Source organism: Chiloscyllium punctatum, chromosome 8 (genome assembly GCF_047496795.1).
Source record: "Chiloscyllium punctatum isolate Juve2018m chromosome 8, sChiPun1.3, whole genome shotgun sequence".
NCBI lineage: Eukaryota > Metazoa > Chordata > Chondrichthyes > Orectolobiformes > Hemiscylliidae > Chiloscyllium > Chiloscyllium punctatum.
Window position 1 is genome coordinate 63,877,984 of NC_092746.1, and position 25,751 is coordinate 63,903,734.

Genomic DNA, 25,751 nt, shown 5'->3' on the forward strand with positions numbered 1-25,751 from the left:
AGACAAGGAGTGGTTGTTTTGAAACCTGCAAGTTTTAGAGGGAGAATTGAGGGAAAAATGTAAGCTTTCAGTTTTGAGAGTATTCATGGAAGACTTCACAAGAAAGGACTGAAAAGAATCAGTTGAGTTGAACTCTTTGTATTTGATGCTGCCAAGTGATGATATTGGGGGAATAGATGAACATTTTGATTTGCTATGTACCTTAGGATTTTTCTGAACTATTTTCTATATTGATTTATTTTTATCCTTTTTGCGCAATAAAATTCTGAGAGAAAATCTGTAGCCATGTGTGCCTGTATTTCAGTGAATGAACAGCACATTAAAGTAAAGAAAATATGATCTATTGAGCCAGTTTTCATTCTGAAATCCAACCTGTCCAGTGATAACATCAGGGCGAAAGTGAGGACTGCAGATGCTGGAGATTCGAGTCGAGAGTGTGGTGCTGGAAAAGCACAGCAGGCCAGGCAGCATCCGAGAAGGAGGACAATCAACATTTTGGGCAAAAGCCCTTCATGAATGAGGCTGGGACTTTGGGGGCGGAGAGATAAATGATAGGGGGTTGTGGGCCTGGGAGGAAAGTAGCTGAGAATTCAATAGGTAGATGGAGGTGATGGTAATGGTGATAGGTCGGAGGGGAGGGTAGAATGGATAGGCGAGAAGGAAGATGGACAGGTCATGAGGGCGGTGCTGAGCTGAAAGGTTGGAACTGGGATAAGGTGGGGTTTGGGGAAATAAGGAAACTGCATTGATGCCATGGGCTTGGAGGGTCCCAATGCGGAAGATGAGGTGTTCTTCCTCCAGGAGTCGGATGGTAAGGGAATGGTGATGGAGGAGACCCAGGACCTGCATGTCCTCTGCAGAGTGGGAGGGAGAGTTGAAGTGGGTGTCCCAGAGATGTTCTCTGAAACATTCTGCGAGTAGGCGTCCTGTCTCCCCACTGTAGAGGAGACCGCATTGGGAGCAACGGATAAAGTAAGTGAGATGTGTGGAAATGCAGGTGAGACTTTGATGGATGTGGAAGGCTCCTTTGGGGCTTTGGACAGAGGTGAGGGGGAGATTTAGGTGCAGGTTTTGCAATTCCTGCAGTGGCAGGGGAAAGTGCCGGGAGGGGAGGGTGGGTTGTTGGGGGGCGTGGACCTGACGAGATAGCTGCAAAGGTAACACCAGCTGACCACAGCATAACTAGAGGCTTGTGCCATGATTTGAGTCAATTGAATTTAAGAGGGGTCTCTGTGTATTTTTATGAAACAGATATGTGGCAGATGCTGAACATAACACAATAGTGAAATTTATTATGCAGATTGCATTTGATTTTTAAATTGGCCTTGAATGTTCCTAAGAATTCTTTGGAAGTAGAACATCTGAAAGTGGATTCTGTGAAATTTTTGTCTAAAGTGATACTTCGTGAACATCAGAAATTTTTTTAAAAGACTTTGACATAGAGAGAGAAAGAGAAATAAAAAAAAACACACTTGAGTTGTGGGGGAGTGGAAACAAGCCGACCTAATTTGGAAGGAAAGGGAAATAGGAATGATGAAAAGATAGCCAAAGGACAATGAAAATGGAGGGAAATGAAAGGAAGAAAGATTTGGAAATGGTTAAGTAACGAATTGACCAGAGAAATTTTATAATAAAGACAGAAAGAAGAGGTAGTAGCTCAGAGATTTGATTTAATTAGAAATTTACACTTATAGCCTGAATTTACTGAGTATGGAGTTGAAAAACATTTCATCTTGTTTGAATAGGTAGATGGACAGATGAAGTGGTGGAAAGATGTGAAGTCCTTAGCGTTACAAAGTATTTTGACAGATACAGACACGACATTGTAGGCAGGTTTGTCAGACGGTCAGTATGCTGATCATCAAACTGTTAAAAATGATCTACTCAATACACTTCTGAGAGAAAACCTCAATTAAAATTTAGAATTCCAAAAGAGATACCTAAGCAGACACATATGACATTTCTAAGGGAGAAGAAAATGTTACATGTTTAGTAGTTTCAAGTGCTGAAGTTGGAGAACCTTTTGGAAATTCTGATCATGGAAAACTCAGGAATAGTATTCCTGCAAACCTAAAACATTGTTTCGCTGAGTGTCAGGCATGAAGATTAGAGAAGCAGAGGCTCTGCCAGATACCAATGATATCTCATACACGCAGTTACAAGTGAAGAGATGGTTACATAGAAATCCACAAGGGAATTGAAGGAAGAGAAAATCTGTAGATCAAAAAGGTTCTAGATCTAGAGAATAACAGAATGATGCCACAGTAATGTTGGAGAAAGGCTAAAACCAAAAAGCGACATAAATACATAAATAATTTACTTACATTGTAAGATGTCTGGACATATCAAAGCCAGTTACTAGAAATTAAATTGGAGACTAATTGCACGAGTAGGAATGTCGAACAACTCTTCAGAAAATGGGGCAATACTGAAGGAAATAGCTGTAAAAATGATGTGTAGTCCACTGAGAATATGTCTCTTTAGAATTTATATTGAAGGGGGTGATGCCTCGTGGAATCATAGAATCCATCCAGTGTGAAAGCAGGCTATTCAGCCTATACAGTCCATGCTGCCCCTCCGAAGAGCCTCCCACCCCAATCCAAGCCCTTATCCATTGCCTGTAATCCTGCATTTCCCATGGCTAATCCACCTCACCTGTACATCCTTGGACACTATGGACAATTTGGCATGGCCTTTCCGCCTAACTTGCACATTTTGGACTGTGGGAGGAAACCCATGTAGCCATGTGGAGAATGTGCAAACTCCACACAGACAGTCACCCAAAGGTGGAATCCAACCTGGGTCCCTGGCGCTGTGAGGCAGCAGTGCTAACCACTGAGCTACTCTCCCATCCACTTGTACTCTGGACCGATACACCCATAAAGATATTGAGAAACAATGGAGTAAGTGAGTCTCTGATGCTGATGCTGGCTGATGGTATAGTTTGTTTTCCAAGGGGATTAAAGATGGTGAAAATATTATTTGGAGGTACACATGGAGGTTACAAGCCAGTTCCATTATACAGAGGTGGATGAAAGAGTGATTTAGTAAGTAGAGATATTATAGTTGGAATAGGGAAACAAAACTTCAGTAGAAGGACTTGATTTTATCTTGTGCATGGCTTAGCTGGTTTGAAAATATTTGCCTCCTGACAGTGGTGAAGCATCTGCTGCAACTGGATCCATTGGGGATGATTCTAAAGACTCTTTGCGATGAACCTCAGAACCAAAACAGCTTCTTGTGTAAGTAGTCATCTGATGCAACACACAAATGAGAGTTACAATGGACCTTGATACTGAAGAACAAGGAAACCTCCAACAAAGAAGGCTATTGAATATTTCTAAATAGACCTCTGACATGTTAGATCTTATTCAGTTGTATGATGCACAAGACATATCGCACAAATACAGTAGGAGGTTATAATTGCTGTCATGGGCAATCACTTACTCATGAGTGTAATTATCCACCTAGGAAATCCCGTATTTACTGGTCATGGGTTCTATGGGTCCTTGTGTGACTGATGAGCCCAGTCCTAGAGCTGCATCTCCAACCACACATTTAACAGTGGTTTCCCTGACGTGGAGGTGGACTTTGTCCTTTAGATCATTGGAATTCCTTTCTCCAGTTCCTTTTCTGTACTTCCTCTTGCTGACAAGTATTCTCAGAGAACTGTGTTCCTTCATACTTGAGTTTCTTTCAAGTCAGTTTTTTTCAGAAATCTCCATGCGTTAACATATTACAATTCTTGGGGAAAGCCTTCAGGGAGTCTTTGAAATGCTTCCTTTGTCCTTCTCTCGTTTGAGTGCTTTCCTTGAGCTGGGCAAAGCAGATTCGCTTTGGCAGTTGGAACCTGGCCATCCTGAGCACGTGGGCTAGCCAAGTGGAGCTGATTTCAGATGGTCATGGCTTTGATTGTTACCGATATTAATAGGAAAGTGAGGAATGGTAGGATTACTTGATTTTGTACCCTGACCACCACAACACCCAAAAAATGCAGCATTTCATACCAGAGCATGTTATGATATATTCACACTTCAATGTACAAAGAAAGCCCTTGTGCAGCCTATGATACCTTGGAACGTGTTTGTGAATCATGCAGTACTTTAAGAGACTTTTTAAAGTTTGTGATCATTTTTGCTTTATAGAGATCACTAGGATTAATTTGTTCAGTGACATGGTCACAATAGCTTGTGGCCAGGATTTCTAATCCACGTAGTTGGACAATGCATGTGATGCATTGGACAGCCCAGTGGTTAGCACTGCTCCCTCATAACAACCAGCGACCCAAGTTCAATTCCATCCTCGCCCGACTGTGGAGTTTGCACATTGTCCCGTGTCTGCATTGGTTTCCTCCAATTTCCTCCCACAGTCCAAAGATGTGCAGTTTAGGTGGGCTGGCCAGGCTAAATTGCCCAGAGTATCCAGGATTGTGCAAGGTAGGCGGGTTGGCCATGGGAAATGCTGGGTTACATGGTTTGGAGTGGGTGGATCTGGATGGGGTGCTGTTTGAAGGCTTGGTGTGGACTCCATAGGCCAAATGACCTGTTTCCACACTGCATGGATTCTATGAGTCCTCACCATCATCAAAGGTGATGTTGAGTATTAAACAACCGTCCACCCCACAAAGTAACACAGACACTCCCATGCTATATTGGCTCCCATCTTAAATCAAGATTGACAGCTCCCCTCCCAATGATTACTCCTCTGCATCCCAGTGTACTGGCTCCAGTCCCTACCTTTGAATTCTTTTGTTTTTGGTAATCCTTTGCTAGCAGGCTTTTAAATGTTTCCCAATCCTCTGGCCAATCATATCAGCATTGTGCATCTTTTTCTTCATTTTAATACCATTTTGACTTCCTTAGTGTATCCCTCCTATCGGTTTTTTCTTTCTCAATGAATGCATCTTTGTTGAGATTTATGCAATATCATCTTAAATGTCTGCCATTGCTTTTGTGAAGTGGACTTTCTCTGACACACTGCTCTGTGGGGAAGCTGGGATGTAGTTTTCTGTTGTATAAGACTGACATGATGAAGGGCATCTGCATCCTGCCCTTCTTTGATCCCTTTTGCACATAGCTGTCTGTGTCTGCTGTCTTGTTTTCTACTGTTTTGCACATTATTGTTCAGCACGAATGGTCCAAGCCATTATTTCAACAAAGTAAACTGTTCCCAATTGTTATGAAACAGGGTAAACCCTCCTGCTAATGTAAAACCAGCAACACAGCAAAGATTTATCCTGTGCAGTAATTTGTAAAAATTCAAGTGGCGAAGAACCATTAAAGTAAAAATTACAACTTTACTACTTAAAGTATAATAGAAAATAATTAACTAACCACTACTTACAATTTCTTCCTCTAACCTATCTTTTACCTTCCCTTCTATAATACTAGTCCAATAAAACTCCCAATTAAGGTTTACAAAACCACACTTATTATCTCAAAACCAGGCAGCTTTCGTTCTTCTATTCGGATATCCCTGTTGTCTTCTTTCCTCCTTCTTAGGGATTTCTGTGTCACAGGTTACTGATCGAAGAGGTACTTTTAAGAAGGCTATTTTTCAAGCAGTCTGATTACATGCTGGGCCTGGCAGTTCTCCTCTCAACTGTTCAATTTCCCCCAGTCTTAAACCCCCAAAGCATCGGATTGTGTCATTGGCTTTTAAGATCCTCAATATACTCAATTCAAATTAGGTTGGAGTTTAATATTTTTCAGGGTATAGTTTAAACTGATTGGCTGAATTCGAATTTTGTGTTTTTTTGTCTCATAGCAGCTCAGCGAGTGCTGTTTGTTCTTAATCAAATATTATTTTGTAAATTCTCCAGCACTCGGTGTACTTGCCAAGTCCTTCACTCTCTTAAAGGTACACCCACATCTTCATAACACAATATGCCATACCAAAATGTCCTGGGTGGGAGATTTGCTGGTGTGGTTCAGGAGGGTTTAAACTAGTTTGGCAAGGGGAAGGGAATCAGAGCCACATATCTGAGAGGGGGCAGTTGCAGATGGGGCAGTGACAGGATGTAGTGAATCTATCGGGAAGGTTTCTCGCGTGATGAAACAAAAGGATCGGTTAAAGTGTGTCTGCTTTCACGCAAGGAGTGTCAGAAATAAGAGTGATGAGCTTCGAGCGTGGATTAGTACTTGAGACTATGATGTTGTGGCCGTAACTGAGACATGGGTTTCACCCGGGCAGGAAGGTTGCTAGATGGTCCAGGGTTTAGAATGTTTAAAAAGAACGGCGGGAGGTGGAAAAAGAGGAGGGGGTGTAGCATTGCTAATCAAAGAGTGCATCACAGCTACAGAAATGAAGGGTGTTGAGGAAGGTTTGTCTACTAAGTCAGTATGGGTGGAAGTTAGGTACAGCAAGGGAGAAGCCACTTCATTGGGGGTTTTCTACAGACCCCCTAATAGCAGTAGAAAGATTAAAGATCTCAGAGTCAGGCAGATTTTGGAAACATGCAGATGTAGCAGGGTTGTTGTTATGGGTGATTTCAACTTTCTCAATATCGACTGGAACCTCCAAAGTGCAGATGGTTTGGATGGAGCCATTTTTGTCAGGTGTGTTCAGGAGGGTTTCCTCACTCAGTGTGTAGACAGACCGATGAGGGGAGAGGCCATTTTGGAATTGGTGCTCGGCAATGAGGACAGGTGTCAGATCTCGCAGTGGGAGAACACTTTGATATAGTGATCAAAATTGCCTCACATTTACCATAGCCTTGGAGAGGGAATGGAGCAGTTACTGTGGGAAGATATTTAATTGGGGGAAAGGAATCAGACAGGAGATGGAAAGTACAGATTGGGAGCTATTGTTCCACAGAAAGTCTCCACATGTCTGCTGTGCCTGTTTAAGAAGCATTTGTTGCAAGTGATACACGAATTTGTTCCTCTGCGACAGGTAAGAAGGAATAAGATTAAGGAACCTTGGCTGACGAGAACAGAGGAACTTCTCGTCAAAAGGAAGAAGGCAGGATACATAAAGTGGAGGAAGCATGGATCTAGCACAGCTTTAGAGGATTACAGGCTTGCTAGAAAGGAGCTCAGAAATGGACTGAGGAGAGTCAGGAGGGGGCACGAGAAAAGGCTTGTCAAAATGGATTAGGGAGAATCCAAAGACATTTTACTCATTCGTGAGAAATAAGAAAATGATCGGGGAGAAGGTAGGGCTGATCAGGGATCGTGTAGGGAACTTGTGTGTGGAGTCTGAGGAGATAGGGGAAGCCCTAAATGAGTTTTTTGCTTCAGTTTTCACTAAGGAAACGGACCTTGTTGTGAATGAGAACTTTGAGGAGATGGGATACAGGCTTGACCAGATCAAGATTGATGAAGTTGATGTGCTGGGAATTTTGGCAAACACTAAGATTGATAAGTGTTAAGGGCCAGACCAGATTTATCCTAGGCTGTTCCAGGTAGCGAGAAAGGAGATTGCTAAGCTGCTGGCGAAGATCTTTGCCTCCTCATTCTCCACGGGAGTCATACCAGAGGATTGGAAGGAGGTGAATGTTGTTCCTCTTTTCAAGAAGGGTAATAAAGAAATCCCTGGCAATTACAGACCAGTCAGTCTTGCATCTGTGGTCGGCAAAGTTTTGGAAAGAATTAAGAGGAATAGGATTTATGTCTACTTGGCAAAGCATAACGTGATTAAAGGCAGTCAGCATGGCTTTGTGAGGGGCAGGTCATACCTCACAAATGTTATTGAGTTCTTTGAGGGGGGTGACAAGACAGGTTGAGCAGTGGATGTGATGTATATGGACTTCAGCAAGGCATTTGATTAGGTTCCCCATGGTAGGCTCATTCATAAAGTCAGGAAGTATAGGATACAGGGAGATTTGGCTGTCTGGATTCAGAATTGGTTGGCTGACAAAAGGCAGAGAGTGGTTGTAGATGGAAAATATTCTGCCTGGAGGTCAGTGTTGAGTGGTGTCCCGCAGAGCTCTGTTCTTGAGCCGCTCTCTATGTAGTTTTTACAAATTACTTCAATGAGGAGGGTGAGTTAGTAAATTTGCAGATGACACAAAGGTTGGAGGTGTCAGTGATAGTATTGAGAGCTATTGTAGGCTGCAGCGCAACATAGACTGGATGCAGAGCTGGGCTGAGGAATGGCTGATGGAGTTCAACCTGGATAAATGCGAAGTGATGCATTTTGGAAGGTTGAACTTGAATACTGAATAAAGGATTTAAGACATTGTGGAGGAACAGGAGGGATCTTGGTGTTCAAGTACATAGATCCCTCAAAGTTGCCACCCAAGTGGATAGGGTTATGAATAAAGCATTTGGTGTTTTGGCTTTCGTTAACAGGGGAATCGAGTTTAAGAGTCGCGAGGTTTTGGTACAGTTCTACGAGTCCTTGGTGAGACTACACTTGGAATATTGTGTCCAGTTCTGGCCGCCCTACTATAGGAAAAATACAGAGGCTTTGGAGAGGGTGCAAAGAAGGTTTACCAGGATGCTGCCTGGACTGGAGGGCTTGCCTTATGAAGAAAGGTTGACTAAACTAAGCTCAGACTTTTCTCTCTGGAGAGAAGGAGGAAGAGAGGTGACTTGATCGAGGGTTTACAAGATAATAAGAGGAATGGATAGAGTCAATAGCCAGGGACTTTTCCCCAGGGCAGGATTGACTGGCATGAGGAGTCATAGATTTAAGATATTAGGAGAAAGGTCTAGAGGGGACGTCAGAGGAAGGTTCTTTACGCAGAGAGTTTTGAATGCATGAATGCGTTACAAGTGGTGGTGGTGGAAACAGAGTCATTAGGGACATTTAAGCGACTGCTGGACATGCACATGGATAGCAGTGAGTTGAGGGGTGCGTAGGTTAAGCAATTTTATTTTACATTAGGATTAACCCTCAGCACAACATTGTAGGCTGACGGGCCTGTTCTATGCTGTACTTTTCTATGTTCTAATAGAAGCAGTTCACTTGTTCAAGAATTATCTCTGTCAATGCAAAAATAAGCTTTTGAAATGTAGAGCTCAGTAATCTAGTGGATGTTGAATTTAATGCTGAGGATTCCTTTAAATATCACTTGATACTGCCTGCTTCCTCCAAGAATCACTGGGCAGAGTTAAGACTCATCAAATCTGGCGCTTCCACATATTAATTTGGGTAAAGAGCCTTTAGCAGTCAGATGATTTTGCATCATTATGTAGCTTCCCTTTGAGTTGAGCGGGCCTGTGATGAGACATTACAAATTGATTTGTGACAGACCTAGTCTTGGTTTTGTGTTATGTAGCTAAGGACTCATATTAAATGAGAAGACAGGAATCCAGAGTAAGAAAACCTTGGGCAAAACCAAATTAGATGAGGTAGACAATCACTGCACAATGTAGGTCACATTGGCATGCAACTTGGGTGACATTAAACATCAAAACTACCAGAGAAAGAAGACATTGAAATTGACCCTGATGCTGATGCTAAATGATGCCAGCTTTTATGTGCTGACAAATATGAAACACGATTGAGAACTACTAAGTGAAGGAAACTTTTGAAAGCTGCAGGCATTTCAGTTTGTTTCACAATATGTGGAAATGTATGGAGCTTTCGGGACTATGAATACTTAAAAGGTATCACCATTCTTTTTGTATGAAAGTTTGTCTTTTAAAAAGAAGTGTCAGTGATTGTTTGTTCTTATTGTCAGTGCATTCCACTGTTGTGTTCAGAACTAAAAGTCGCTAAACACTTTGCAGTCCTTTTGCAATCTAAAAGGACTTATGATATTTTCTCTTTGACATGTCAATGCGATTTTAAGTTTGTTAATTGTTTTTTCTATGCGTATATACATGAGCATTTTTGTATTGAATTAAAATTTGTAAACTGAGTATTTCTTAGACTTTAGACTGGAAACATCACTGAAAAATTTGGCATACGCACATGAGGATTTAATATATGTAAGTTCCATTGAAGCAAGGATTAGGATGCGAAGGTGTACATCTCGAATTAGGAAAACCTTTGAATTCCATTTTAAATGAAAATATTACAGGCAACAATTTGTGTTGTATTTCTAAGTAAGGCGAAGTTATTTATAAGCTTGACATTTTGGAAGATTTTCCGATAGTATTTGTGTGTGATGTACCTCCTGATGTAAAATCACAGGACTAACAGTACACAAATGTTTGTATCAGCAGGTCTGCTCCATTTCATAGACAGGCATCAGAGCAGGGTGTGCTCAGAGACAAGTTTTCAGGTTGTTAGTTACGGAGTGTATTTTGGGTATTCAGATTTTATACTGGCCTTAATTTGTATAATCTTATCTAGTTCTAATGAAGGGTGACTCGACTCGAAACATTAACTCTTTTTTTTCTCTCTGCAAAATGCTGTCAGATCTGCTGAGTTTCTCCAGCAATTTCAGGTTTTGTTTGTTTCAGATCTCCAGCATCTTTTCTTTGCTTTAGTATCATCGTAACATAATCCCTTCATTTGTTGATCATCAATGTAATGTTCTATTGAATTTAAATGTAGCGTAAAACTCTCAGAACAACAGAAAAGTTACAGCACAGGAGACCATACAGCTCAACATGTCTGTGCCAGCTGCATAAGTTAGTCATCATTCAAATCCAACTTTCCAGCAGTTGGTCTGTGGCCTTGTAGATTATAGTGCTTCAGGTACAAATCCAGAATCCTTTTCAATAAATTGAGGGTTTCTGCAACAACGACCAAAATTGGCAATGAATTCCACACCGTACCGTCTTCTGGGCCCCGTCCACTCTAATCTTTTTACTGATCACTTTAAATTTATGTATCCTAGTAATTAACCTTTCAGCTACTGGAAGCAAATCTTCCTTCTCCACTCTATTCAAGCCCCTCGTTTCTTTGTACACCTCAATTAAGTCACTTCTCAGCCTCCCCATCCTAAGGAATGCAACCTAGCCTATCCAATCTTCCCTCATAGCTGCAATTTTCAAGCCCTTGTAATGCATTTGTAGGTCACTTCTCTACTCTCTTTAGTGCAACTATGTCCTTTCTGTAATGTTGATGTTCCTCCTCTTCCTCACCGTTCTAAAACCAAGTAAATAGGAACAAATACTATCCGCTTAGATTTGAACTTTGCTACTGAATTTAAGTTTGGATGGGGGAGGTGATTGATATTAACAAAGCCTAATTACTTTAGAAGAGGATTGCAATATCATTTAAAAATGCAGGAGAAAGAAGCGAAAGAACTGTTATGGACTAGGCCAGACCACTCAAAACATTCTTTAGCAGACAACCCAGATCATAACTTTGCAATTTGTTTTGGTAAGCGCACAGTGAAACTTACCCTGAGTGAGGTAGCTAGGTTGAGTAACAGGTTTTAAAACAGTCAAAAATTTATTCACAAGGTTACACAATGAAACACAAAGAACAGAAGAAAGAACCCCTACAGAACTCAGTCTATCCAAACTAGATTTAGTTATGCTGTTCCGAATATACACAACAGTCCCAATAAGCAAGCCCTCTTGAAACACAGATAAAAAATGGAACAGATGCTTACAGGTTGAAGTTAGAAGAGCAGAAGGAGAGAGAGAGAGTTTCCACACAGCTCCTGAACTAAACTGCACAGCTAGAGAGCTGACCGCTCCCCTTTCATTATACAGAGAGAGAGTTTCCACACAGCTCCTGAACTAAACTGCACAGCTAGAGAGCTGACCGCTCCCCTTTCATTATACAGGTCACTCTAAAACACGATCACTTTGGCCTGTTTGCATATAAACAAGAAGGCCTCCCAATACCCTTTAATCTCTGTACCAAACTAGTCTAATCGGCACCTAGAGCGGTTTATTACCCCTCTGAAAAAAAGGACATAGTGTCCTTGAGAAAAGGAACAGCTTTTAGAAAAAAAAACAGCTTTGTGGCAGATCAAAAACTACTAATTTGGAATAAAATAAAACTCATAGGATAGTTAACAAATTCACTTGCCGAAGTACGTCCGCACAGTTTCCTGGTTAACCTTGTTCTTTTTTATTTCAGGGAAACTGAAATATTGTCTGTTAATTCTCAATCAACCTATGGATGGTGATCAATTTCAGCGCCTGTGGAGTAAAGGTATACTACAGAGAACTGTTGTTTTAACTTTCTAATGAACCAGTGTCATAGTCCTCAGTGAGTAACTGCAGTGTTAATACTCAACAATACCTTGTGTAAAGGTCAATGATCAGACACTTTGTGCCTCATCCAGTTTAGACTATAGAGTAATATAGCCAGAGGTTGTTATTTAGAAAATAATTAAAAACATAAGAATAACTATATTCCACCACATTTCAGTCTAAAGAGTCCTCCCAGACTTGAAATGTTCACCCTCCTTCACTTCGAACAGATGCTGTCAGAGCTGCTGAGTTTCTCCATCATTCTCTGCATTAGTTATTTTGTTTTCTAGCTTAGGGAAGAATTGGAAATCAGTGTCTACTATAGCTGATCATTGTTTCTGTTCACTTATTCATCAGCTATTTAATAAATTTGTTTGGCAGTTATTAGTGTAAGTTGTGAATCAGTTAGACATTTCATGTTTCCTTCAAAAGAGGAGGAAAGTAGTGTAATTTCATATAATATAACTTGAATCTGAAGTAGTCAAGGGCAACTGTCTAACTGGTGGACTTGTCACAAGTTATCTAGATGATGGTATGAGAGAGGGGCATTTAGGTCACTGGCGATGAGGGATGACCTGAACGCAAAAGGATAGCTGGAGCATCACGGAAGCATTGTAAGTTACAGCTAAAAAGAGGCAATTCGACCCTTCATCATGATTGTGCTGGCTTTCCGAAGGGGCACTTTATCTGGAAACACACACAACCTGCATGCCATGAACTTGTGCATTCTTCCTTTTCAATAATAATTCTATTCATTCTTAAATATCTTGATTGGAATGGCTTCATCACACATTTTGTTAGTGTTCTAGATTCTAACCACATGTCATGTCAAATGTTTTTCCTTGAACCTACATTGCTACTTTTACTAATTACTTTAAATCTGTGCCCTTCTTTTCTCCAAGGAAAACAACCCCAAATTCTCTAGTCTGCCCAGTTCACTGACGTTTCTTATCTCTGGAACTGTTTTTGCGAATTTTGTTTGCATCCTGTCCAACGTCTTCACATCTTTCCTCAAATGTGGTGTCCAGCGTTAGATACAATATTCCATTAGAGGCCAAACAACTTTCTATACAAATTTAATGTAAGCTTTTGTACTCCGTATCACTACTATTAAAACCTAGGATCCTGTCCTGACACTTCCAGTGATTTATGCACGTAGACACCCATGTTCCTCTGTTGTACAATGAATGAATGATGTTTTATTGTCACCTACACTCTACAATGAACATGGCAAAATGCAGTGAAAAGCTTCAACTGCTGCCGCAATTCAGCACCATTTATATACTTCAAGAATAAAAACACAAAGTGTAAAGAAAGTCTGTCTTTATTTTATCGCCTCCATAATGCGTCACGAGCCCTGAGCCCTGAGCCAGCCAACCAATGATGCCTACACCACGACCTGCACTGGAATCAGCCACATCAGAGCCGCCACTCTTCAAGTGCCATGTCTTTGTCGCTGGGCTCACGCTGCCAATGGGCCACTGATGCCAGGTCCTGTGCTGGACCCACACTTGCCTCGCAAATAGAAGCCCCCGGCTCTGTTGCTGCCTTGCCATCAACCAGGAGACCCCAGCTTCCAGTTTTCCACAAGCAGGAGCTGCTGCAGTTCCCTTGCCATTGCCTGGAAAATCCGGTCTACCACAACCGGGAGTCCTTGACTCTGCTGAAGCCACTGCCTGCACTCCATTTCAAATTGAACTCTATATTTTGTTTTATCTCTCTGCATTTTCCTACAAAAATTCACACTTCACACTTTTCTACCTTAAATTTCATCTTTGCTTATCTGCCCGTTCCACCATTATGTCTGCGTCTATTTGAACTTCTGCAATACCTTTCCAGGGTTGAGGGATTTCCCCTATTTGAAGGATTTCTGACTCTTCAATAATGGATTTCTGCCATTTAAATGTATTGTCTGATCTCTGTCTGCTGTTTGATGTTTGATGTTGCTTCTTCCCATGTGGCCAATATTGAGAGGAGAGACCTTCAGACAGCTCGAGAGATCTTTGTTATTAACAAGGCTAAGAGCAGGCAACGCTACAGCTCCTGATGTGCCTGTGCCACTCAGTGGACCCAGGGAGCAATGTAGTGTGGGGAGAACAATGAGGCTGCCTTTGGGTATGGGGTCAGGGAGCAGTGGACCGAAGGTTTAAGTGTGCATGGGGATTAAGGGAAGGGGAATAAGCCACAGAGTTGGGATTCCAAGGAGACTGGGAAACAATGAATTCGAGCTTTGAAAGGGATATACAACGGTGGAACAAGGGTTCAAAAGCAATGATGGCTGTGGAGAGATAGAGAGTCCCCCAAGTGGGTTTCAGAAAACCCAGGGGAAGAGGTTGAGTGCCATGGTGTTGGGTTCTTGAGGCTGGGGGTGGACATAGCAGTGGAGTTGTGTTGTGATGTCATTGGTGGTACCAGAGAAGAGCAAAGCTGGCACTCTTATTGCTGGGGGGAGGGGAAAGAACAGTGGGAATTGGTAGACAGAAGTAACCAAGGCCTGATGGAGATAGTTTATTTCTTTGGAAATAAAAAAGTCTTAGAAATACTGGCTGCAGAGGGCCATAGAATCCCTACAGTGTGGAAACAGGCCCTTCGGCCCACCCGTCCACACTGAATCTCTGAAGAGCAAGCGACCTGGACCCATTCCTCTATCCTATTCCTTTACATTTACCCTTAACTAATGCACCTAATCTACACATCCCTGAACACTAAGGGCAATTTAGCACAGCCAACTCACCTAACATGCACATCTTTGGATTGTGGGAGGAAACCGGAGCATCTGGAAGAAACCCATGCAGACCCACACAGACTGGCACCTAAGGCTGGAATCGAACCTGGAACCCTGGCGCTGTGAGGCAGCAGTGTTAACCACTGAGCCCCAGTGCCACAAGATGTAACTGAATATGTGTCAATTCTGGAAATTCCTGAAGTTATTGAGGTAGATTCTGAATTTTTGTTATTTATTGATTTGTCAAGGCAAAGGGGAGTGAGGTGTTTAAATTTGTGCACTGGAAGAAAAAGTATAAAGAGTGATGACTTTTTTCCAGTGGAACACCAAATTACCAAATTGTATTAAAAATGCTCACAAGATAAACTTCATTTCTGTTTATTCAGTGAGATGTTATACTAGAATTATATTTAAAGTGGACAATGTTACAATAATTGTTAAAACCAATGACAGCAGATGCTGGAAACCAGACTTTGGATTAGTGGTGCTGGAAGAGCACAGCAGTTCAGGCAGCATCCGAGGAGCAGCAAAATCAACATTTCGGGCAAAAGCCCTTCATCAGGAATAAAGGCAGAGAGCCTGAAGCGTGGAGAGATAAGCTAGAGGAGCGTGGGGGTGGGCAGAAAGTTGCATGGAGTACAATAGGTGAGTGGGGGAGGGGATGAAGGTGATAGGTCAGGGAGGAGGGTGGAGTGGATAGGTGGAAAAGAAGATAGGTAGGTAGGACAAGTCATGGGGACAGTGCTGAGCTGGAGGTTTGGAACTAGGGTGAGACGGGGAAGGGGAAATGAGGAAACTGTTGAAGTCCACATTGATGCCCTGGGGTTGAAGTGTTCCGATGCGGAAGATTAGGCGTTCTTCCTCCAGGCGTCTGGTGGTGAGGGAGCGGCGGTGAAGGAGGCCCAGGACCTCCATGTCCTCGGCTGAGTGGGAGGGGGAGTTGAAATGTTGGGCCACGGGGCGGTGTGGTTGATTGGTGCGGGTGTCCCGGAGATGTTCCCTAAAGCGCTCTGCTAGGAGGCGTCCGGTCTCCCCAATGTAGAGGAGAGTACATCGGGAGCAACGGTTACAATAAATGATATTAGTGGATGTGCAAGTAAAACTTTGATGGATGTGAAAGGCTCGTTTAGGGCCTTGGATGGAGGTGAGGGAGTAAGTGTGGGCGCAGGTTTTGCAGTTCCTGTGGTGGCAGGGGGAGGTGCTAGGATGGGAGGGTGGGTTGTAGGGGGCCGTGGACCTGACTAGGTCGTCACGGGAATCCCGCACTGCCCGGTTCAACCTCGTTCCCAAGATCCACAAGCCTGACCACCCTGGCCGACCCATTGTCTCCGCATGCTCCTGCCCCACTGAACTCATCTCTACCTACCTCGACACTGTCCTATCCCCACTAGTCCAGGAACTCCCTGCATACGTTCGAGACACCACCCACGCCCTCCACCTCCTCCAAGACTTTCGTTTCCCCGGCCCCCAATGCCTCATCTTCACCATAGATATCCAATCCCTCTACACCTCTATCCGCCTTATCAGGGCCTTCAAGCCCTCCGTTTTTTCCTCTCCTGACGTCTTCAACAGTACCCTATCACTGACACACTCATACGTTTGGCCGAACTGGTCCTCACCCTTAACAATTTCTCCTTCGAATTTTCCCACTTCCTCCAGACCAAAGGGGTAGCCATGAGCACACGTATGGGTCCCAGCTATGCCTGTCTCTTTGTTGTCTATGTAGAACAGTCGATCTTCCATAATTACACCGGCACCACTCCCCACCTCTTCCTCTGCTACATTGATGACTGCATTGGCGCCACCTCATGCTCCTGTGAGGAGGTTGAACAATTCATCAACTTCACCAACACATTCCACCCTGACCTTAAATTTACCTGGACCTTCTCTGACACCTCGCTCCCCTTCTTGGACCTCTCCATCTCCATTAATGACGACCGACTTGACACCGACATTTTTTACGAACCCACCAATTCCCACAGCTACCTGGATTACACCTCTTCCCAACCTACCTCTTGCAAAAATGCCATCCCGTATTCCCAATTCCTCTGTCTCCACCGTATCTGCTCCCAGGATTACCAGTTCCACCACAGAACACACCAGATGGCCTCCTTCTTTAGAGACCACAATTTCCCTTCCCACGTGGTTAAAGATGCCCTCCAACGCATCTCATCCACATCCTGCATCTCCACCCTCAGACCCCCCAAACATAACAAGGACAGAACGCCCCGGTGCTCACCTTCCACCCTACCAACCTTCGCATAAACCAAATCATCCGCCGACATTTCCGCCACCTCCAAAAAGACCCCACCACCAGGGATATATTTCCCTCCCCACCCCTTTCCGCCTTCAGCAAAGACCGTTCCCTCCATGACTACCTGGTCAGGTCCACGCCCCCAAACAACCCACCCTCACATCCTGGCACCTTCCCCTGCCACTGCAGGAACTGCAAAACCTGCGCCCACACCTCCTGCCTCATCTCCATCCAACGCCCTAAAGGAGCCTTCCACATCCATCAAAGTTTTACCTGCACATCTACTGTTGCTCCTGATGCAGTCTCCTCTACATTGGAGAGACTGGACGCCTCCTAGCAGAGCGCTTTAGGGAACATCTCCGGGACACCCACACCAATCAACCACACCGCCCCGTGGCCCAACATTTCAACTCGCCCTCCCACTCTGCCGAGGACATGGAGGTCGTGGGCCTGCTTCACCACCGCTCCCTCACTACCAGACGCCTGGAGGAAGAACGCCTCATCTTCCGCATCGGAACACTTCAACCCCAGGGCATCAATGTGGACTTCAACAGTTTCCTCATTTCCCCTTCCCCGCCTCACCCTAGCTCCAAACCTCCAGCTCAGCACTGTCCCCATGAGTTGTCCTACCTACCTATCTTCTTTTCCACCTATCCACTCCACCCTCCTCCCTGACCTGTCACCTTCAATCCCTCCCCCACTCACCCATTGTACTCTATGCTACTTTCTCCCCACCCCCACCCTCCTCTAGCTTATCTCTCCACGCTTCAGGCTCTCTGCCTTTATTCCTGATGAAGGGCTTTTGCCCGAAACGTTGATTTTGCTGCTCCTCAGATGCTGTCTGAAATGTTACAATATTTATCCATTGCAAAAACAGAAAAACCCAAGTTCTAAAAAAAATAGTAAAACATCATATGATGAATAAAACCTATCATTTTTAATATTAAAATATATTAGTCCTTCATCCAAATTCTTTACGAAAATAAGAACTAATGAGAACAACTTTGACCAGATGCTCATTAGTGTTCTAAAATTAATTTGATAACTTGCTCCACTGCTAATTCAGACTGGTACATTTTTTTGTTTGAGTTCTCCTGTGAATTAAGTCCAAAAGAGAGTCATAGAGTTGTAAATAGAATCATAGAATCGGTCCACCTCATCCATGCCGACCAGATATCCTAAATTAACCTCGTTCCATTTGCCAGCACTTGGTCCATGTTCCTCTAAAACTTCCTATTCATCAAATGCCTTTTGATAAAACAACATAATGCTTTAATACAGTACACGACTAGCGACCCTGGACAATGCAGCACAACCCAAATCTCAGCTTATTATAGTGAATTTGCGCCGGTCTTAATTCATAATGGTCTCTCCATGAATGAGTTTGTGGGACCTGAGAACAGTTTAGTGTTACTTTAAGGCTGTTGGTAAGGCCAAGCTATTGAGAATGTGAGTTGGCAACAGTGGGGGATGGGCATGGGAAGAAGGGCAGGTACATTTGTAGGTATTAGATTAGATTAGATTCTCTACAGTGTGGAAACAGGCCCTTTGGCCCAACAAGTCCACACCGTCCCTCCAAAGAGAAACCCACCTAAACCCATATTTACCCCTGACTAACGCACCTGACACTGTGGGCAATTTAGAATGGCCAATTCACCTGACCTGCACATCTTTGGATTTTGGGAGAAAACCAGAGCACCTGGAGGAAACCTACGCAGACACGGGGAGAATGTGCAAACTCCACACAGGCAGGCAGGAATCGAACCCAGGACTTTGGTGCTGTGAGGCAGCAGTGCATAGCTGATTACAGTCTGTGTGTGACCTGGAGGGGAAAGGGGACTTCAGTGTGTTTTCTGAGATTAGGAATAGGGTGAGCTTGGCTAAAACCTACATGAATACATAAAGTCATAACAGTTTTTACAAAGTACTTTAAAAATGCATTTCAGCATTGAGCGATTAGGTCAGTATGATGTTGAAAGAAAGATGTACAGGAAGAGAAATATTTCAAATATGTATGTGTTTAAAAAGTGAATTGTTATATGGTGAAGTAGGGCACCTAAGACAAGAGTGAGGTAGTAAATGATAAACAGGTGTATGGCCAGTATTTTAAACCTAGGAATATTGGAATTCATCGATAAAGTTTCAAGATCTCGATTGTTTGTGTTCAACCGTCATGGTTGTGGCATGGTACAATGATAATGTGGTTGTTCATTACAGACCTTGAACTGTTGCAATTAAAATTTTAAGATTGATCAAGGCTTCTGAGCGTCAGTGGAGGGATCAGTTTATTTTCTATTCCTAATTGCTTTTAAAATGATCACGGTAAATCACCTTCTTGAATCACTGTAATCTTTCTGGTGTAGGTAAACCCAGGATGCTGTTAGGGTGTGAAGTCCAGGATTTTGACCCTAAACAACAGAGAGGTGATATATTTTTAAATCAGGTTGTGATGGTATTTCCATGTTTCCACTGCCTTTGTCCATCTAGGTGGAAGGTTTGGTAAATGTTGTTCAAGGAGATTGGATGAGTTGTTGGAGTGCAACTTCCAAATGGTACACGTGGCACAAGAACAGGCCAACATGTGCTGGTGGTGGAGGAAGTGAATGTTTAAGGTGGTGGCTGGAGTATCAGTGTAACAGACTGTTTTGCCATTTATGATATTGACGTTCTGGAGTGTTTCTGATAAACAGAAATCTCAGCAACTAATCTGCTCCTGTAGTCACAATATTTATATCCCTGGTCCATTCCAGTTTCTGGTCAATGGTGACCCTCAGGATATTGATGGTGACAATAATGGTAATGCTCTTAAATGCCAAAGAGAAGTGGTCAAAATTACTCTCTTTGACAAAAGAGAACCAATGGACCTGTTCTGGATTTCCAGATGGACTTTATCAAAGTGCCTGAGAGGAGGTTGCTAAATAAAATCAGAGCCCATGGAGTTAGGGGCAAAGTACTAGCATGGACAGAGGATTGGCTGACTGACAGAAGGCAGAGAGTGGGGATAAAGGGGTCGTTTTCAGGATGGCAGCTGGTGATTAATGGAATTCTGCAGAGGATTCCATGTTAGGACCATAGCTATTCATTTTTACATTTTGCTCATATATCTAAGTTTTTATGCCCATTGTATTGTGCTTGTGCGACACCATTTTTACCCGTCCCTTCTCAGCCCAAGTTTGAATGCTGTCACTGCAGACTGCATGCTGGCAATAACTTTGCTAGTTTCAAATGGCACCGAACAACTTCTAGTCATCAGCAAAATCCCCGTTTCTGATCTCCCGCCTGGAGGAAGATCATTGCTGAAGCAGCTATAGATCATTAGACCAGTATACCTACTTCTGTGCTTCCAAAACTAATCAAGGAAATTAATGTGACCTTAGATGTCAGAAAAACTTCCCGTAAGTAGGCTTCCAGTATATCATAATTTAAAATTGTCCATTATGAATCAATGTATAATACATCACAAAATATCAAAATCAGTTTTTAAAAATAATTTATAAGTGTTCATCCTTTAGGGACCCATGTAAATTTTAACAAGGGATCTATATGCCCTGCTGATAGAAGATTTTGTGAAATCTCTATTCCCTTCATACTCCACTCCTGCTAAAATAAAGGCCAACATTCCATTTCCCTCCCTTAACCCATTGAACTTGTATGTAAGCATCTTGTAATATATTCACAAGGACATGTAGGTATCACAAAATCAACAAATCCACCTGCATTGTAGCATTCTGCAGTCATTCTCCATTTTAAATAATACCCAGTTCCCTTAATTTTTCTGAGAGGTTCAGAATCTCTCAATTTTCCCCATTATATTCAACCTATCAGGTTTTTGCCCACTCACTTAATCTGTGTATATTCCTCTGTGGACTCTGTCATCCTAACTGCAGCCTTCCCACTCATTTTTGTGTTAGCTGCAAACAAGTTGATGATATTCACTTCCACCATCCAAGTCATGAATATATATTGTAAATAATTGTGGCCCAAGCAGTGATCCATGTGGCACTCCACTATTTTAAATGTTTCCACTATGAAAAATGCCCTTCCTCTCCCAACACTGTCTTCTGTTTGTGACTCAATCCTCTGTCCAAGCTAATATACTTTTAACATGGCGGGCTCTTATCATTTTAAATATCCTTATGTGCGGCATCTTATCAAAACCTTTTGTAAATCTACATATGTTATATCTACTCGTTTCCCTTTTATTTATCCTGCTTGTTATCTTCTCAAAGAATTCTAAAATTAAGTGAGAGTTGACCTCCTGTTCTTGAAGCCATGCTAACTCTGCCTTATTATATTGCTTATTTTTATTACATCCTTTGTAATAGACTCTAGCATTTTACCAATGACACATGTTAAGCTAGCTATAGTTGTCAGGGGGGCATTTAGACTACCCCTGCCAATGCCATTGTACCTTGTTATCTCTAACCTCTGCACATATGGATTCTACAGATTATTTAGTCTAATAATTGTCATCAAATTGGTGCATTCTCCATGGTAATGTCTCAATCAGAGTTCACTTGCAAACCAGTCAGCATGTTCTTCTCAGACAGTCTAAGAAAGTTTTTCCCTTTTCTAGTGGTATTCCTGTGAATTAGGAATGCAAAAGCAATGTTAGTGTTCATTTTGAGAAGGCTAGAGTACAAGAGCAAGGATGTACTGCTGAGTCTACATAAGACTCTGGTCAGACTGTATGTGGAATAACGTGAGCAGTTTTGGGGCCCCATATCTAAGGAAGGATATGCTGGCCTTTGAATGGGTCCAAAGGAGGTTTACAAGAATGTAGGATTTGTTATGAGGTGCAGTTGAGGACTCTGGTTATGTACTTGATGGAGTTTAGAAGAATAAGGGCGAAACATACAGAAAATGGAGTGGCCTGGATAGAGTGGACGTAGGAGAGACTAGGACTGGAGGTCACAACCTCAGGGAGTGAAAGGATGACCCTTTAGAACTGAGCCAAGGAGAAATTTCTTCAGCCAGAGGGTGGTGAATCTGTGGAACTCATTGCTTTAGAGGGCTGTGGAGGTGAAGTCATTCAGTGTATTTGAGAGAGATGGATAGATTCTTGATTAGTACGTGGTTCAAGGGTTACAGGGAGAAGGCAGGAGGATGGGATTGAGAAACAAATCAGCCATAATCAAAAGGCAAAGATGATCTGATGGACCAAATGGCCTCATTCTGCTTCTCTCATATGGTCTTTTGGAATTATCCTAATGAGTGTAAGAAAAAAGACTTTGACAATATTTGTCTTTTCTCAGCAATATTTCAACTTTCCTGTACTCCATCTAAACAAATACTTCTTTCCGTCTATTAAGACAAAAGACATATGCACTACTCTAAATGTGGTCTTGCCAAAGACCTGTATAACTTCATTAGTCTTGTAATTCAAGTCCTTTATCAGACAGGATCTGATACCGTTTACCATGCTAAGTGATTGTTGGGGCTGTATGTTATGAAATTCTCTTTTAAGACAAGGTAATATATACATGAACACCCAAATCCCTCTGAACATCAGTGTTCAATTGTTTCTCAATATTTAAAAGTGTTCTGTTTTTATGACTTGTTTTCTCCCCGCCAACGTGAATAAACCACATTTGCCCACATTATGCCACCTTCTTGACTACTCGCTTAAGTTGTCTATATGTCTTTCGAGTAAATTTGTGTACTTCTCACAGATTATTTTCCCACTTAGTATTTGTTTCACTAGCTAACTTGGAGACATTGCATTCAATCCCTCCTTATTTATTAATATAAATCGTAAATGTGTCAGACTAGAAAGTGAACAATACAAACTCATACCAAAAAAGATAATTACAAGCTGTTCAGTTTAACACTGGCAAATTGGTTATGAAAATTTCAGAATTTTTAAGAAGACTAGAAATGATTAAGTACTTTGAAGAGAAAATTGATAGAAGCAGTGGACAATGGTTGCAGATTGGACGATCGTGCTTGGCAAATGGAATGGTGCTCATCCTCCTTTTATTCACCTGAGTTCAGAAATCATAAAACATTTATTGTGGTTTTGATAATCCATATGTCCTCATCTGCCTACTCATTTCACCTACTGTTTGAGTGTTGCGCAAAACTAGCATAACCAGCTTACATGGCGATTTTAAGGAATTTTCCTCATTTTCTAATGCTCTTTGAGAAAACAAGACAATGGCAAATTGTTTTGCTAATTGGATTGTACGTCTGGAATCATTTCATTCAAATACGTCACCAGCATTATTTGTATTTTACATTCAGACACCTGACAGCATGAACATTTTTACACTGAACAATTTATTAGCTAATTTAAAAATGTTTCTCCAATAATTAAGTCATTTAATTTAGTGAAGTATGTGCTGTAGCTTAATATCAGTAATCCCCATTAATCGAAAGTGTAGAAAAAAAATAGAAGTGTAGAAAAATGGCAAATTGTATTAATCTAAAATATTGTGAAGTGACTACAGATATCTTGTCATTTTATGATACCCTTTGTGATACATTAAGCCATATATAGACAGATCAAACAGCCATCTTGTTAAATGTTAAAGTGTTGGGCCGTGTGAGATCAGGATTGTATAATTGCATGAAGTAAATTGCACAACAATTATCTGTCAGTGAGCAATGAACTCACGACAGCTGTATCCCCTTTCAGCCTGTCAGTTAAGTAGTGACAGTAATTACAAAGCAACAATAGAAGGGTTCTATGCGATTGGAAGTCATTCACAGTGAGTTCTTTTGTAATTGGGAGAGAAAGGAAAGCTGAGCTATTTTTCAAGGGGGTCAAAGCACTTAGATGAAGACTCTGATTATATCCTTTCTTTAAAAAGGGTGCATGTATAACTTAAGAAACTAGAAAAAAATGTAATGCCAAAATGTAAATATATTTGTAGGCATGTTAGTAGAATACAAGGAAGAATGTGACAAGAATTTGTCATTTAATCTCTTGACTTAATTCCTTCCACAGAACTTGTACAATGTTGAGCTCAATCCATTTTATTTAATTTCTATTGGAAGGTAAAATTGTCACAAATTTGTCACAAATACAGATTTATCTGTGGTACTAAGATAGCAAGCAAAGTTCAGAATTTCAGTTTAATGTGTTTGCGCTATTCAGCTTTGGCCAGGTAACATTTCTAAGTGCCCAGCAATATGGTTTTCTAAGTATTTAATTATGTCTGTAAGGCTCACCTGAGTAAATTTAAACACCATTCTTCACCAGCTGTTTCTCATGCCTTCACTGGAGTTAATCAACACATTAGCTACTTTGTAGGAATTCAATTCCAGAGATAAACTAATCAGTAGGAAAACAAATTGTTCTGCACTATAGTCATGTTGAAAGTTTTTTGATATTTAAACTTTCTAGTTCTGCTATCACAGGTAAAATAACTTGCATCTATATCTGCATTGCCTTGTTTTTTTTTATTGTTTTTTTCTGCTTTCCTGATGTCATTTTTTCTTTAACAATTTTACTTTTTGGTTTCTGTTATGAAGGTATTGATTACTTGCTAGGGGCAGTTCCGTAGGTGGTGTTTATCTTCTGATACATAAGTCCAAATGGTTATTTATTAGCCTTGTCTAGGTATTTGCGTGTGGGTTAAGTCCAAACTAGTTTTTCTTTCAGCCTTCTGTTTGGCACACAAAAGGGATTTTTTTTCATAGAATCCCGACAGTGTGGAATCAGAGTTAAAAATCACACAACATCAGGTTATAGTTCAATAGGTTTAATTGGAAGCACTAGCTTTTGGAGCGCTGCTCCTTCATCCACCTGATGAAGGTGCGGTGCTCCGACAGCTAGTGCTTCCAATTAAACCTGTTGGACTATAACCTGGTGTTGTGTGATTTTTAATTTTGCACACCCCAGTCCAACACTGGCATCTTCAAATCATGACTACGTGTGGAAACAGGTAATTCAGCCCAACAAGTCCACACTGACTCTCCAAAGAGCATCCCACCCATGCTCACCCTGTTACCCTATCCCTGTAACCCTGTATTTCCCATGGGTAATCCATCTAACCTACACATCCCTGAACGCTATGGTCAATTTAGTATGGCGAATCCATCCTATGTGCACATCTTTGTTCTGTGGGAGGAAACTGAAGCATCAGAGGAAACTCTCAAACATGGAGAGAATGTGCAAGCTCCACACAGGCAGTCGCCTGAGGTTTTAATTGAACCTGAGTGCCTGGCGCTAAGAGGGAGCAGTGCTAAGCACGGAACCACTGTGGTGCCCTAACATGATTTGCTACCATGTGTTTGAAAGATTGCAGAATTTCAGTTGATTTATACCAGTTTGCAATTGAATGTTTGTGCAGTTTACCAGCACTCATGTATCTGTTCTCAACTATGGGTTCAAAGTCCGTTCTTTAGACGTTGCTCCTGTGTTTACGTCTCCGAGGTATGCATTTCAATAAATATAATAATCTTAAATTATTATATTTTGAGAATATGGGTTTGAGAATATGGTGGAGATTACTGCAGTTTTTATATGTTTAGGAATGAGAGATGATGTTTGCAGTTATTAAGCTTTCAGGATCCTGTAACATATTTCATTTCAGTAGTACCCATTTAAAATACCCAGCATCTGCAAAAGAGAAATAAATGTCAAATTTGAAGCAGTTATTCTCTTGAAAATGCTAGGCTGAGTGAAAGTTTTTTTTTAATGATTTCAGAACGCTAACATTTAAAATTGTGGGACTCAGAAGAAAATCTAAGTGTTGGAGTCCAAGGCAGGGTA

General features: G+C 41.8%; 1 protein-coding gene across 7 annotated transcripts in view; it reads left to right on the forward strand.

The window, feature by feature from the left end:
• tpk1 (thiamin pyrophosphokinase 1) overlaps nt 1-25,751 on the forward strand; it is a 385,692-nt gene that overhangs the window by 116,071 nt on the left and 243,870 nt on the right. For 5 of the 7 annotated variants that reach the window (XM_072575655.1, XM_072575662.1, XM_072575656.1 and 2 more), the window contains one exon: nt 11,938-12,012. The exons of the other annotated variants lie outside the window; for them this stretch is intronic. In XM_072575655.1, coding sequence (XP_072431756.1) covers nt 11,938-12,012 — 75 coding nt within the window. The remainder of the gene's footprint in view (nt 1-11,937; nt 12,013-25,751) is intronic. 7 annotated transcript variants of the gene reach the window in all.